At 47.2% G+C, this 15597-nt stretch overlaps 1 protein-coding gene across 5 annotated transcripts; it reads right to left on the bottom strand.

The window, feature by feature from the left end:
* Window positions 1-443: 443 nt before the first annotated feature.
* Window positions 444-11567, bottom strand: RNF6 (ring finger protein 6). 5 transcript variants are annotated; one of them, XM_047756099.1, is made up of 6 exons: window positions 11434-11567; window positions 10704-10786; window positions 8445-8652; window positions 6744-6839; window positions 3129-3247; window positions 444-2495 (listed from the first exon to the last, which is right to left on the bottom strand). In XM_047756099.1, the coding sequence occupies exons 3-6, from the start codon at window positions 8635-8637 to the stop codon at window positions 1539-1541; spliced, it is 1365 nt and encodes a 454-aa protein (XP_047612055.1). In that variant the 5' UTR covers window positions 8638-8652; window positions 10704-10786; window positions 11434-11567; the 3' UTR covers window positions 444-1538. The 5 variants fall into 5 exon arrangements, with proteins under 5 accessions (XP_047612055.1, XP_047612051.1, XP_047612052.1 ...); XM_047756095.1 differs by having other exon boundaries at window positions 444-3247; XM_047756096.1 differs by lacking the exon at window positions 11434-11567 and adding an exon at window positions 11193-11397 and having other exon boundaries at window positions 444-3247.
* Between the last annotated feature and the right edge of the window lie 4030 nt (window positions 11568-15597).

The raw sequence follows: 15597 nt of genomic DNA on the forward strand, positions 1-15597 counted from the left end.
TCCTATGTCCCATAAATGACCAACAGAAACCACTGACTGCAAAGTCACCTCCCGTACTAAAACCTCTCACTCCGGGTGCTAACGGCAGGCACTGCCCAGCAACTCCTGTGTGCGCCTCTTACGGCGTGAACTACACATAGTCACTCAGCAGGAAGAAAACTGAATCCTGAGACATACCCAAATCTCACAGAATCGGCCGTGAGGCATTTGTTCTTGTGATTTTGTCCAAAAGCAGTGTGACCACAGGACGCTGTGCCATTTCTTCAAAAACAATTTTATCAACTGAGTTTCAACTTCAAAGAGCAAGTGTGCCTTTCCTGTGACGAGAGGGACTCTTGTTTGTCCTCTAGCAAACCTCGACACCTGTCGCCCCGCCTGGTACCGAGAAGGTGTGAAAGAACTGCTTCCTTTGGCACACAAACCGCAGGGGACCAACAGAGAAGGACCGTTCACGCGTTTCAGCATTTATTGATGGAGACAAATCTTCAACACATACTTTGTGCTCATATAAATTTTACATTCTCTTAAGGTGTTTCTTTGTTTGCTTCTTTTATTTGGAGTTTTTGGCCTCCAGGTGAACTTAACATATTATCTATGTATTTGAATCTTTATAGACACTTGTTTTATATTTTAAACTAAATCTGAGAAACCATGCATACTGTATATCTTACTGAACATAATCCAAAAAATTGCACTTTCAAAAAAGTCACAGAAAAGCAGAACTCAAGTTAAATAATCTCTACGTCCTAAAACGTCCATGTTCCATTTCTGAGAAAAGAAATAACTTGTTCAGTGTTATATATTGCTTGCTGTCTAAGAAGTCAGATTGTCAGAGACGCTTCATAAATTATCTTTAAATATCTATTAATTCACTTCCTCCCAGAGATGATCCTGTAAATATTAAACACGGTGCCCTATGCAGTAATAGCCCAAAAGTCTCAATAAGAACCAAACTGGTAATTTTTAGACTGAATATTTTAACCTTAAAATTATATACCTATATCTATAGACACATATGATGTGCTGCATATTAAATTTAACGTTTCAAGTAACTTAAATGCATGTAGCAACCATTCAGCCTAATACTCTTTCATGAAAAGATCCTGCCCTTAGAATAAAAAGTTAAAGACTCACTTAGGCCCCAAGGTCTGGACATGGCCTGAAGCCTGTGGAACGTCAAAGTCTAAGCAAAGTCTCCTTTACTCTTCACAGAAAGAATATCGATTTTTAACCTACTGCCTTTGCGCAGATACAAAAGTGCTTAGCATGACAAAATTACCAAAATAAAAACATGTTAAAGGTTATTTGGTTCTAGCCATATTAACTATTCTGTACTTTCAGGATACTATAACATGTGCATTTTAAATCTTTTATAAATTTTCTCTTTTTAACAAGTTAAAAAAAGCACACAAAAAATAGTTCAAACTAGAATAATCTGTTATTTTTTCATCCTGGTTAGCTCATCACAAATAATTCAACAGCAGAATGCCTGACCACTCAGCTCTCCTAAGATGCGGTATTGGAGCGGCCCCACCACGTCAGCCATCGTCTGCTGTGCTGGACCCTAGGACAGGCTGCCGGCAGATGGGACACGTGCAGTTCTCTGAGAGCCACCGGTCAATACAGTGGATGTGAAATTCGTGCATGCAAGGAAGCTGCCTGAGCTTGTTTCCAGTTACGTAGTCACTGATGCAAACGCTGCAGATTCTGGCGAGGTCGCTGTCGCGCCCGCTGTGCTCATAGTGCCGGGTGGACAGATTGTCGATCTGCTCTTTGGTTAAGCCGCGGATGCGCTCGGCCCCGTCCCCTTCGTTCAGCAGGAAGAAGTGAGCCAGGCGAAGGATGGGGAGCATCCCTGTTTCAACTAAGGTACTGGAATGTGGCCCCGGCCTGGCGGCCCTGCCCTCGCGGCTGCGGGCCCGCCTGCCGGGAGAGGAAGCGGCGGCCCGGCGCTGGCTGCCCGCCCTCCCCGCGCCCGGGCGCCTGGCGCCGGAGGGGGTCGGGGGCAGGTGCCGAGCGTCTCCCGGCCCCTCGGCCTCCGCCTCGGCCTCCGCCTCGGCCTCCATGAGAGAACTCAGCTCGCCAAGCCCGGTCATGATCTGCCTCAAAATGGACCGCAGCAGCGCCGAGGACGGTTCGAGGCGCTGGGTGCCGGCCAGCCTGCGCAGGGGCACCGTGATGGTGCTCACGTAGGTGCGCATCCCCGAGCGCTCCAGGCGCGAGATGGTGCGGCGGAAGCCCCCGCCGCCGCTCTCCAGGGTAACCGCGTTCTCCGCCAGCCCCGCCCTGGACCGAGTCCTGTGGGCGATGCTGTCCCGGTCTCTGCCCTCTCCGGGCCGGAGCCGTCTCACTTGCAGGTCCAGGGTGATGGTCGGAGGGCGCCGGGCGGCGGCCGGGGGGGACCGGCTGGGCTCTTCCTCCTCCAGGGTGATTCTGGACATGAGTCTGGAGTTGGAGAACCAGGTGTACGCGGTGCCCCTGCGGTCTCTGTCTTGCTGCAAGAAGACCCGAGTTACCCCTCGCCTCCTCACCGACCGCCCAACGCTTTGCTCCAAGGGTCTACGCTCGCTCTGGGGAGTGGGACGGACAGGGCCGCTCTGCCTGTGGATCGGGGAGCGGCTGCGACTGGTGCCAGCGGAGCGCAGCCTTATGGGCTCCAGTCTCTGGTTTGTGTTCCGCACCGTGACATTGCTTCTGGCCCCGAGTTCCCACACGTGGGCGGCTCCGAAGCGCTGCCCCTCCCTCGGCCTGGGCGCGCCCCCCGCGGGCGGCCCCGCGAAACCCGCACGAGGCGCGCCCCCGCTCGGGCCCCCAGTCCCGGTTCGGGGTCTTCCCGAGGCCGCCAGAGGTCCTTCTACGGGATTCCGCCCCCTCGAGCCCCGCCTAGTCCTGGGAGGGGTGGCGCCACCGCCAGCGCCAGCGCCCGCAGCGTGGCTTCTCGTCCGCCGCGCCACGGGACTGCTGGCTCGCCGCTGCCCGTCCCTGTCTGCCCTGGGATCTCGGCCAACAGCCGAGAGGGGCAGGCCCGGCGCGTCCTCGCCATCCATCTCCAGGCCTCTGTTCTCGTGGTTTATGTGGATTTCCAGACTGAACCGAAAATCTCCGCTGTGGGGGTTTGTTCGACTCACGGCTCTCCAGGTCTGGTTCCCGTTCTGGCCGCTTCGAGTCGCGTTGCCCATGCGACGAAAGGTGTTCAGCCATTCCAGCAGGGGATCTTCGTTCGAACCTTCGCGAGGGACTCCCGAGTCTGCAAAGCAAACCAAATCAACTGAGGGTCAATCCCGATCATCTGCGCTTAGCATGTTACTGAAAGCTTGTAAGATAAAGAGGTTTTATTAAATTGGAGTCCAGAACACCTGGGCACCTCAACGAGTGAAAAACGGCCAAAAATTGAACTTTCTATATATTTTTAAATTTTCGTTTTATTTTTCGGGCCGCCCCTGTGACATATGGAAGTTCCCTGGTCGGGGACTGAAGGTGAACTGCAGCCGTGACCCGTGCTGCACCTACAGCAACGCAGGATCCTTTAACCCCACTGCACAGGGCCACGGATTGAACCTTCTAAAAGAAAGGTAGATACTACGAGCGTACTATAATACACGTTATATGTGCATTAAAATTATAAAATTTTAAACAGTATTTGTGCAAAGGCGTGAAGAAATCTTGACCCTTGCTCTCCGTATGCCTGTCACTGGCAAAATATTAAGGCAAATGAGAAACACATCCAACATCAAAACTGCATGCATTTAAATTGCTTTGTTTGTTTTATTGATATGGTAATATCGATAAAATACAATGACAAAACATAGACCCTGAATCTGTGGAACCCTTTTGGTAACGATAAAGCAATCATTGTTATAACGAGGTATTTTGGTAACCTTAAAATTCTATCCCGTTTCTCAGCAACTGTCAAAAATGGACAACTCAAAGAACCCTGGCTTTATGACTCAACATCAGAACTACAGTATGTCTTTTATGAAGATGGGAGACTTTACGCATGTTACTTAAGATCTCGATAGCTGATGGCTGGAGTTCCCATCGTGACTCAGTGGTTAACGAACCCAGCTAGCATCCATGAGGATGCGAGTTCGATCCCTGGCTTTGTTCAGTGGATTAAAGATCCAGCACTACTGTGGCTGTGGTGTAGGCCGGCAGCTATAGCTCCAATTCGACCCCTAGTCTGGGAACCTCCATATGCCGCAGGTGCGGCCCTAAAAAAAAAAAAAAAAAAACAAAAACCAATGGCTGTATCCTTATCTGTAAATTGGAAGTAACAGTAAAGATGCCCAAAGGCTTAGCATGAGGATAAAATACGACACTGTGTATAAAATGATCAGCCCATTATCTGGCACACAGGAAGTACTCAGTACAAGTTGACCATTACATATAATGTAATGAATACATTTGCGGTTCATTTAAAATGTGAGCTCAGTGAAAACAAAGAGTTTTGTCTTGTTTTATTTATCCCAACCTCTACAACAGTATTTGGTACAAATTAGACTCTCAATATTTTTGAATGAATCAGTTTAGAAATAAATGTGCCCCTGATAAATTTCTCTATGACAGTGCTACTGGGGGAAGCTTATGTTTTCAGGGTTTTTTTCAATTTCTTTTTTGTCTTTTTGCCTTTTCTAGAGCCGCTCCCGTGGCATATGGAGGTTCCCAGGCTAGGGGTCTAATCAGAGCTGTAGCTGCCACCCTACGCCAGAGCCACAGCAACACGGGATCCGAGCCGTGTCTGTGACCTACACCACAGCTCACGGCAATGCCGGATCATTAACCCACTGAGCAAGGGCAGGGATCGAACCTGCAACCTCATGGTTCCTAGTCGGATTTGTTAACCACTGTGCCACGACGGGAACTCCCATTTTCCGTTTTTAACCAGTGGATTATATAAAGTGCAAAACTCACTGAAAAGTGTTCTAATGCACATTAACTATACGGACTTTACCCTTAAAGTCTGCTCTACTCAAAAACTGTTGTTAAATGAGATTGCTTTGATTTTATTTCATTACTGCAATCTCTCATTTTAAAAAATGCTTTTAAATGTTAAAGTTAAACCTGTTAACCAGCTGCTGGTATCCGTAAAATAAACAGCGGCTTTAGCCACAGTCTAGAGGATGAGCTATTTCACCTGTGATGAGCAGCGTTTCCATTAAAACACATTCACAGGATCAGCTATACCAACAGAGTACAATTTACATATCTAAATATAAAGAAGAAAAAGGGCTACCATTCACGTTCCATTTTAATTTGTACGGGATATGAGGAAAGGGCAGGTAAACAATAAGTCACTCTAAATGCCACTTCCTTAATTACTAGAACGCAGTGATGCTGCGTGTGAGACAGAGGTCGCTGGCTATCCAACAAAACCTGTCCCACCCTCTTCCAGGGAAAGTGTCATAAAGGTCCTGTGAACAGGCTGGTAGCTGGGTGTGGCCGTGTCACCAAGTTCCCATCAATGGAATGGGAGTCAAGGTGACAGATCTCACTTTCAGGACCTCCCTCTGGAACCCGGAACTGCTGGCTGGAACCCAGATGTGGTTGCGACGTAGCTTGATCAGGCAACCACCACCTTGGAGCAGCAGGGTCTCGAAAACCTGCCTGGAACTGCGGTTCTGTATCTGGGCTGTTCAATACCGCTGCCCTCACCACGTGTGACTATTAAATGACCGGATGTGGATCATTTGGCTGATGACGTGAATTTAGATTTTATTAAATTTAAATAGTCCCATGGGGCCAGTAGCTACTGCACTGGACAGTGCGGCTGTCCCAGCGCTCTGCTGGCTTGGAGGGGGTGGGGGGGCAGCCAGAAGGACTTATGGAGTCAAGTGAATCGTCCCCGAACTGCCAACACGAAAAAGAAACTTCTGTCTTGAGCCAATGCAATTTGGGGGTGTTTTAACAGTCTTCACCCTAACACAACGATCCTGATGCAACACGCGAAACGGCTACCAAATCCCTCTAGGAAAGGAAGTGGAACCGCTGAGAGAGACATGAAAGTTGGCTTTCCTTTTAACCCTGTATACTCCTGTTTACTCTGAGCTTTTTTTAACAAAGCAATTTGTCTTTTATAAGAAAACTTCTTATATTTCGACTTAGCACTTGTTTGGTAAATGACACAACAAACACAAAAACAAAACAAGGCAAAGTTTAGGTATCTTAACTTTTAAAAAAGCAGTGTGGGGAGTTCCCATCGTGGCTCAGTGGAAACGAATCTGACTAGCATCCAGGAGGACACAGGTTCGATCCCTGGCCGCGCTCAGTGGATTAAATATTCGGCATTGCCATGGGCTGTGGTATGGGTCGCAGAGGAGGCTCAGATCCCGAGTTGCTGTGGCTGTGGTGTAGGCCAGCAGCTGGAGCTCTGATTCCACCCCTAGCCTGGGAACTTCCATATGCCGTGGGAGCGGCCCAAAGAAATAGCCAAAAAAAAAAAAAAAAAAAAGCATTCTGTAGGTTCTACGATGAAAAAGCACTCTGCTGGTGCTTAGCTGTACACCGTTTCACATGCAGGAGACCCCTGAGGGGATCGGTGTCTGCGCTATCTTTACGTGCAACCCCTGTCCTGGGCTGCCTAACTGGACTGCTTTGCACTGGCTATGTAAATACGATCGGAACATCACATTACATCTGGAACACGTTAAAAACAAACACTGGACAAGATCCTCTAAGTTCGGTTCTTCAGCTGCTCCAATCAAACCGGTTCAAAACGGTTCCTTACAGCAAGGAATGCACAGTACCTCTGCTGTTTGTCCCATTTCTCAAGTCAGGCTGAGATGCTAGATGTTCCTTGAGGCCATCTAACCGCTGCTGTAATTCTTCTGATGTTATTTCTCCTAAAATAAGGGAAAATTGCTCACTGAAAGTAAAATTTGTAAATTACTAAGTTCTATGAAAACTCGCAAAGGGTAAGCCTAATCTTTAGCAATCTGTAGGAAAAAAAAATCACATTGTTTTCCTGTTCTGTAAATTGAAGACAGTTAAAAATGTTTGATGCTGCAGTTCCCGTCGTGGTGCAGTGGAAACGAATGCAACTAGGAACCGTGAGGTTGCGGGTTCAATCCCTGGCCTCACTCACTGAGTTAAGAATCTGGCATTGCCGTGAGCTGTGGTGTAGGTCGCAGAACTCGGCTCGGATCTGGCATTGCTGTGGCTGTGGCAGGCTGGTGGCTAAGGCTCCAATTGGACCCCTAGCCTGGGAACCGCCATATGCTGCAGGTGCAGCCTAAAAAGGACAAAAGAGAAAAAAAAGTGTGATGCAAATATGCATCATTTTCATTGTTTCATTTATTAATGTTTTATTAAAATTAAAATAAGATTTAATTTGAATAATAAAGTGCTCCCAGTTAATACACTTAGTAATCTATACTTCTGTGAATTTTTGTCAGCATTAAAAAGAAATTAAGGAGTTCCCGTCGTGGTGCAGTGGTTAACGAATCCGACTAGGAACCAGGAGGTTGCGGGTTCGGTCCCTGCCCTTCCTCAGTGGGTTGACAATCCGGCGTTGCTGTGAGCTGTGGTGTAGGTTGCAGACGTGGCTCGGATCCCGTGTTGCTGTGGCTCTGGTGTAGGCTGGTGGCTACAGCTCCGATTCAACCCCTAGCCTGGGAACCTCCATATGCCACGGGAGCGGCCCAAAGAAATAGCAAAAAGACAAAAAGACAAAAAAAAGAAAAAAAAAGAAATTAAGAAGGGAGTATTTCTAGAGGAGACGTCAAATCTTCACTTGAATTTTACTTATACGGATAATCAATATACAATACACAGATATATGTTTCAATTAGTTCCTCTGTGAAATTAGTGTGTAAAAAATTTATGGAGCACATTGGACTTTTGGGAGTTATTAATTCAACCAAATAAATGATACCTCAAATGAGTTAGAATTAGGTTTTAAGTAAATAATATTTGTACAAATATTACTTAAGAGAAACATGACCACATCTGTAAATATCTGACACTACTATGTACATTAAACTGTTGGTTAGTTGACTCTTGTATAACTGTGCTTTATGTCCAATATTCTTACCGACTTATAAAATACAGAAATAAGCCAGTGATTTTCTGTGTTGTTAGGTTAAAAAGCTCTTAAAGTCACAAAAACTGTACACTTTATTTGGGGAGAAGCAGATGGGGTATAAAAAACCTCCTTGGGGTTCCTGTGTGGCTCAGCAGTAACGAACCTGAATAGTATCCATGAGGACACAGGTTCGATCCCTGGCCTTGCTCAATGGGCTAAGGATCCGGTGTTGCCGTGAACTGGGGTGTAGGTCACAGATGCGGCTTGGATCTGGTGTTGCTGCGGCTGTGGTGTAGGCCGGCAGCGACAGCTCCGATTAGACCCTTAGCCTGGGAACCTCCATATGCCGCAGGTGTGGCCCTGGAAAAAAGACAAAAAGACACACACACACAAAAAGGCATTTCCTCTTTTCCCCATCTCTTACCAGGGGTGCCTAAGAGGTCATGGTCTCTCATCAGCCGATAGTCTTCGTCACTGAGGTCATTCATGAACTGATAGTAGGCTTCTTCTCGACGGAGACGCTCCTGCTGCCACCTTCTCTCATTTTCATGATGATTCTGGTCTCGAGATGAGTTTTCTTCGTCACCACCGTCTGATCTAGATCTAGCCTGATTCATGCTGAGACCCCTGGCCTTGTGTTCGGACAAGATACACACAAGTCAAGGTGTTAGCCATGGACTACACATGGCTTCCTGTTTTAACGTGTCGTTTTAAGATTTTCATTCAGAACTTTTACCCACTACGCCAATACTTCGTATGGCAAATCTTGCAGTGAAGAACTTACATATAAAATGAAAAACCGGAGTTCCCGTCATGGTGCAGCGAAACGAATCCGACTGGGGACCATGAGGATGCAGGCTGGATCCCTGGCCTCGCTCAGTGGGTTGAGGATCCGGTGTTGCGGTGAGCTGTGGTGTAGGTCACAGACCCAGCTCACATCCAGCATTGCTCTGGCTGTGGCGTAGGCTGGCGGCTGTAGCTCAGATTGGACCCCTAGCCTGGGAACTTCCATGTGCTGCAAGTGTGGCCTTAAAAAAAAAAAAAAAGAAAAGAAAAATGAAAAACAGCTCCTGGGAGACACAACGCAAATGGACCTACTTCTCTTCCCCCAGTCATCAGCTAAGGTAGCCTAGGTTTGGTTTCAGCACACGTTTCTCTTACCTGAAAACCAAAGTGATTATCTCACTCTTTGACCTCCTGGACTCTCCTCTAAAAGCCCTCACGGATGTTTCAACCTCTGGATACTTCATGTTCGCCTACAAATTTTAAGCTTAAACTATGCACATTCTTTACCTAATAAGGAAACGGCTACTGGGTGTTGGAAGGGTATCACTTCCGTGTATTTCCAGCAGGGGTATTCTTCCCAAAATAAAGTTCATACAAGTAATAGCACCGCCCCTGCAGTTTGTTAAGGTAAAAATAATTTAGCCAACTATATCTGCTGAATGGTTTGGGGGTTGCGCTCTCTTAAACCTAATAAGAAACAATCTCCATGCACAGCTCTGGGAGCCGTGAAAGCACATCAGAGCTGTCGGGTCTCCTCAGATGAAACCTTGTCCCAAATCCTGGAAAGGTTAGTCCCAGAGGTTTCTGAGTACCAGTGAAACTTCCCTTCCATCCTGCCTAGGCAAACACTGCTATACTGCTTTTGAATTATACAGAAATGTCATTCCTGAGAAACCCTTTTTTTTTTTTTTAAGGGCTGCATCCACAGCGTATAGAGGTTCCCAGGCTAGGAGTCAATCAGAGCTGCAGCCACCGGCCTACACCACAGCCACAGCAACGCCAGATCCCTGATCCACTGAGCAAGGCCAGGGATCGAGCCCGCGTCCTCATGGATACTAGTAAGACTCGTTTCTGCTGCGCCACAACAGAAACTTGGAGAAGCTTACTCTTAAACCATAAGGAAACCAAGGGAGAAAACTGTTTCATAGATATCTTAAAACTTCTTAAAGACACCATTTACTAAAGTCATTGCAGCTATAGTTTTCACCTGAGAGTGCACATCCAACTCACTTGAGGAAATTTTTTAAAATACAGGTACCAGGATCTCATCCCCAATCCTAGGCCAGAATTCTCCAGGGAGAGGCCCCGGTCCAACTCTACCTGCTAATTGGGGTGCTCTGGGCTGAAATAAACCACTGCCTTGACAATGTCTGGTATGTCACTAAAAGGAATATGTAATATAGCACATGACTTAATAAAGGCTGGAGGATCAAGTGACTAGGTGGCCAGTGAAGCAATTGTAAGTATGACTCAGTGTGTTAAAAAGCAAATTACTTTAAACACAAAATAAAATTAGCCTACAGGTTTAAACTATTATACAAGTTAGCAACTATCCCGTCTCATGCACCTTCTACAACTTCAAGGATTTTTTTTTTTTTTTTTTAACAGTGATGACTGTGTCATTCTTTTTTAAGGAAAGATCTAGGAGCACCATCCAAGCAAATGCAAATTAACACAGTTAAAAACTCAAGATTTCTTTCCATTTTCAGAATCATCAGGACTAAACCATCACCAGCCAGGTGGATTTGCTTGGTACAGTAGTAACATGATTTTTGTATTAACTTAAAATTTTGAAAGCGATCATAAAGTCAAGCTACCTTAATTCAAAACTCGAAGAGCTTCCCCTGAAAAGGTAAGCTTCCTGTGCAATTAACCACAATTAAATCAAAGTGAATACCTTATTTTCCTTTTAATATTCTTTTAACATATGCAATGGTATCCATCCTTCCGTTGTTTGTGCTTTTTTTGACAGCTGCCCATCTGAAGCAATAAAAGAGAGTTAAATGATTCAGTAAGTTGCCTCTTTGAAGGCTAGGAATGGCTAGTCGTCTCCCAACTCTGTTGCTGCAAAGTCAAAGCGAAATCTCCCGTGGATTCTCATCTGGAAAGTCAGATCCCGGAACAATTAGGTCACGAAAATCTCCCGCAAGGCCCAGTTTCTCCCACAACAGAAACGAGGCCCCTCCTCCCCCCGCCACGGCTCCCGGGATTACAACTCCCCTCCAAAGGCCTGCCTCCCCACCCCGCTCCCACGGTCGTCGCCAGGCTTAGGTGCCTCCAGCTGACTTCTAAACCTTCACTTTCTCGCCACCCCCGCCCTCCGTCCCAATACTGGTTCCCTTCCTGGCCGTTGCGACGGAAGCCCGCGCGGAGGGACAAGCCGCACCTCAATAAACAAACGGGGCTCCTGGGCCCAACCAACCGCTTCCCAACCCGGCCTCGACTAACGCTTCCCCTAGCGCCCTAGATTCCCACCGGGAGGCAGGTGACCGACGGGGCGCCGGAGCCAATCACCAGCCGGGGCAGCCCATCTAGAGCGCAGGTAGCCAATCGGAGGAGAGGCGGGGCCGGGGCGGGCCCGCAACTCCCGGAAGTGCCGGTGGGCGGAGAGTGTTCCCGGAGCTCACCTCGCCGGGAACCTGGCCGTCCTCCCGCTGCTCGGAGAGAAGCGTGCGGCCCCGGGGGCTGTGTCCGGGCGGCGGGCGGGACTCGCATCCGCGCCTCCGGAGGCTTCCAGGTCCACTGATCGTCTGCTGAAGAGAAGCCTGTGCTGCAGCGGGTCTGTCCAGCCCGAGCGGAGGCTCTGGAGGAGGGACGGCTGGCCCCACCCTTCTCTCCCTACGGCCGGGCCGCCCCCTCTGCGTGACGGGAGACGCTCCGCCGCCGCCGGGCGCTCGCCGGTGCGTTCGGAAATGCGTCCGGCGGGATCCAGGAGGCGGCGACCCGCGTTCCGGGCCCGGCGCCCGCGGCAGCGCTGGAGGTCACCGGGCCGCCTCTCCCGCGCCGAACGCGGAGTCCCGGCTCGTTTCTGAGCCGGCTAAAGTGCAACCCGACGGTGTGTTCCTGTCCCTGCTTCGCCCGGCACCGCGTAGTTCCCCGGCCTGGAGCCTTCCCCTATTGCGCATCAGACCTGGGAATTACAAACCCGCATCCGTTCTTAAGTGTTTCTTCACCTTCCCGCTGGGGATGCACTTTGAACCGCCCCCGTCCCCACGTCGTGTCTCTGGTTTTATTTCTGAGAGGTGACGCTGACCAAACTCACCTTACCACTAGTTAAGCCTCTAAGTCTCTGCACAGCTTGTATGGGTGCCCTAACTTCCCTGCCATCCAGAAGCCGCCGTCTTGGCACGGTGCTCCCACGGCAGTTCTGCATTCGTTCGTTCGGTCATTCATCCCCGCCTTAACCCGGAGGAGCTGCTCCATCCCCGCCATCATGCTGAGCAGCGGGGTGACAAACAGATGCCGTCTTTGGCATCCCGGAGTGGCCAGTGGAGTAGGAATAGAGGACACGTTGTTAACAGGTCAGCATATTGTTATAGAAACTAAAGTGGGAATGTCTCCAAGGCCCTTCCCTCTGCGCACGGGTCTTTCCTTGGCATCCCAAACCTGTTCCCAGAAGTTCCTCAACGTCACGTGGGAACTCCCAAGCAACCCCCCAAGGCCACTTTTACCTCATTTCCTTTATTTCCCGGGACTCATTGCATAGGCCTTCTTCCAGGAATTTTTTGGTGATATCTCTGAAGGGACACCCTCATCCCACGCTCCAGCCACACATAAAACTAGGCAGAGGCCCCTATTATGGGGACTCCCTTAGCTCCCTCTGTATAACGATCTTAGCATTTAGTCATTCACTTAAGAAATACTGAGTGCCACTAGGAATTAGACAACAGCAGCCAGTAAAACAAACAAGGCCCCTTGTCCTCCTTTTCAGTGGAAAAAGTCACTGATTAAGTACCTAGAACACTTTTCTGTTCATTTATAGGTCGCTGCCATCTAAAAGTCTAAACTCCTTAAGTTCAAACAAATGGTTGTATTCCTTTCTACAGTCCCAGAACTTAGTACAGTTCTGGCACAAATGCTGCCCCTCAGCCCACTGCATGAATGAGCAGAAAAAAATGCAAATTTTTGCAAACAGAATTAATGCATGTTTGGACAGTGACCTCAGGAATTGTGAGTACCAGTCAGAGACAATCACATATGAAATACCAAAATGCAAGCAGAAATTTTTTAAAATACCTGTGTGAATCTTAACGAGTATCATACGTCAAGTGCAACCACTTTTAAATGTTAAACCAAAAAGACGGGTATATCCTAAAAGTCAAAAAATACAAAGCCCAAGCAAGTTATTTACCTGGTGGGAAGCTGCACACTTCTGTGAGTAGGTAGGCAGGTAATATATATATAGCTTGAATCCAACACCGTGCTTCAGTTTTTGTAGTCCAAGACAAAGTGATTATAGAAAGGTTCTAGACATGATATTTGGGACAGAAAGATGGATCATTCCAGATGTCCAGATTAATCTAATTTGGATTAATTAGACCAAAATCTCTGGTCTAATTAATCTCGTTTACTGGGATGGTACCTGGCCTTTTTAGTATGTATGCATCTTTTAACTTTTGGACTTTTGGCAATTAAGAAAATAAAAAAAGTATACAATAATTAAAACCATAACATTGAAGAGATATCCTGTATATCTGGTGTTTTATGTACCCATAATGTTTAAGTGATGAGGGCTTCTTAGCATGACCGCCTTAATTAAAATTTAAACTTCAAATCGAGTAATTGATTTAGACCTTCTAAGTTGCCATCTCACAAGGTTGATGGGCAGTGTATGAACAGATAAGGATTTAGGCTCATCATATTAAATTTTATAAATTTTAAGACTTTTATTTAGGGGTTCAGGAAGGCATTACAGCCAACACTTGAAGTACTTATGAATGAAATAAAATATTACATGTATAAATAGTTTAAAATGTTTGAAGATGATTAAGTATGTGAATGACATCTAAAGTTCATCAAAGGCTAATTCCAAATGACGCTTAAAGTTCACTTTACTTACCATTAGAACAGTAAGAACTGAACTAGATTGAAAAGCTTAAGGTTTAACGAGGACATTCAACTGGAATTTGATAAATTAAATATTAACTGTTTAAAAGCAAAGATTTTTTTTAAAGCTTTATTAGTCTCCCCTTAAAAGATCTTTTGAAAAGCTTTACTGAACTCTAATTCACATAGCCATAAAATTCACCCATCTAAAGCGTGCAATTCAGGAGTTCCCATAGTGGCTCAGTAGTTAACGAATCCGACTTGGAACCATGAGGTTGCGGGTTCGGTCCCTGGCCTTGCTCAATGGGTTAAGGATCTGGTGTTGCTGTGAGCTGTGGTGTAGGTCACAGATGTGGCTCGGATCCTGCGTTGCTGTGGCTGTGGTGTAGGCCGGCAGCTGTAGCTCTGATCTGGCCTGGGAACCGCCATATGCCACAGGTGTGGACCTAGAAAAGACAAAAAAATAAAGAATAAATAAGAATAAAGTGTACAATTCAGTGCTTTTTGGTATATTCACAGAGTTGTGTAGTCATCGCCACAATCTAATTTTGGAACATTTTTATCACCCTCAAAAGAAACCTCACCCCCATTAGCAGTCAGCCCATTCCTTCTCACCTCACCTCCCCAGCCCCTGGTAGTCACGAGTACACTTCCTGTCTCTGAGCACTTGCCGGTTCTGGAAGTTTCCTGTAAATGGAATCACGCAATGGGTAGCCTTTGACGCTTGGCTTCTTCCACTCAGCATCCTGTTTTAAAGAGTCGTCTACGTTGTCGCATGTGTCAGTACCCCATCCATAAAGGGAAATTTCTTTGTTTTTGTTTTGTTTCGTTTTTTCTTTTTAGGGCCACACCTGCAGCATATGGAAGGGCCCAGGCTAGGAGTTGAATCAGAACTTCAGCTGCCAGCCTATACCACAGCCACAGCCACACTCACTCTGAGCTGCACCTGCAACCTATATGGGTCCTTAACCCACTGAGTGAGGCCAGGGATTGAACCTCCATCCTCATGGATCCTATGTCAGATCCTTAATCCACTGAGCCACAAGGGGAACTCCCTGAAGGGAAACATCTCTATAGTCTCTTTCTGCATATGAAAACCACCTTCAAGAACACCCCCTGTTATGGGTTGAATTGCGTGCTCTTATTCATACTTCAGAACCCTAACCCTCCCCCCACCCCGTATCTCAGAATGTGACTTCATTTGGAGACAGGGCCTTTCCTTCAGGTTAAATTAGGCCATTAGGATGAGTCCCAATCCAACTTGACCAGTGGCCTTATGTGAAGGGGAAATTCAGACCCACGAAGAGACATCAGGGATGTGTGTACACACAAGAAACGCTGTGTACAGGCACAGGGAGGAGGCAGCCATCTGCACACCAAGGAGAGAAGCCTTGGAAGACACGAAACCTGCCGACAGCTTGATCTTGGATGTCCAGCCTGAGGAACTGAAAGAAATATATTTCTGTTGTTTAAGCCACTCAGTCCGTGATATTTTGTTATGGCAAAATATCATACCCTAGCAAACCAAGGTACCCCCTACACCAATAGGGGGGTACCCTATCAGAAATTCCTCCAGAGAGAAGCATGAACCCAGGGAAACAGAGGACTCGGTCTCCTAAACCTGTGTCCTACAGCGATGCATCATTTCTTTCTGAGAACCTGCCCACTGCTTAAAAAGAGCCATTCTAGGAGTTCCCGTCGTGGTGCAGTGGCTAACGAATCCGACTAGGAACCATGAGGTTGTG

This window comes from Phacochoerus africanus, chromosome 13 (genome assembly GCF_016906955.1).
Source record: "Phacochoerus africanus isolate WHEZ1 chromosome 13, ROS_Pafr_v1, whole genome shotgun sequence".
Lineage (NCBI taxonomy): Eukaryota > Metazoa > Chordata > Mammalia > Artiodactyla > Suidae > Phacochoerus > Phacochoerus africanus.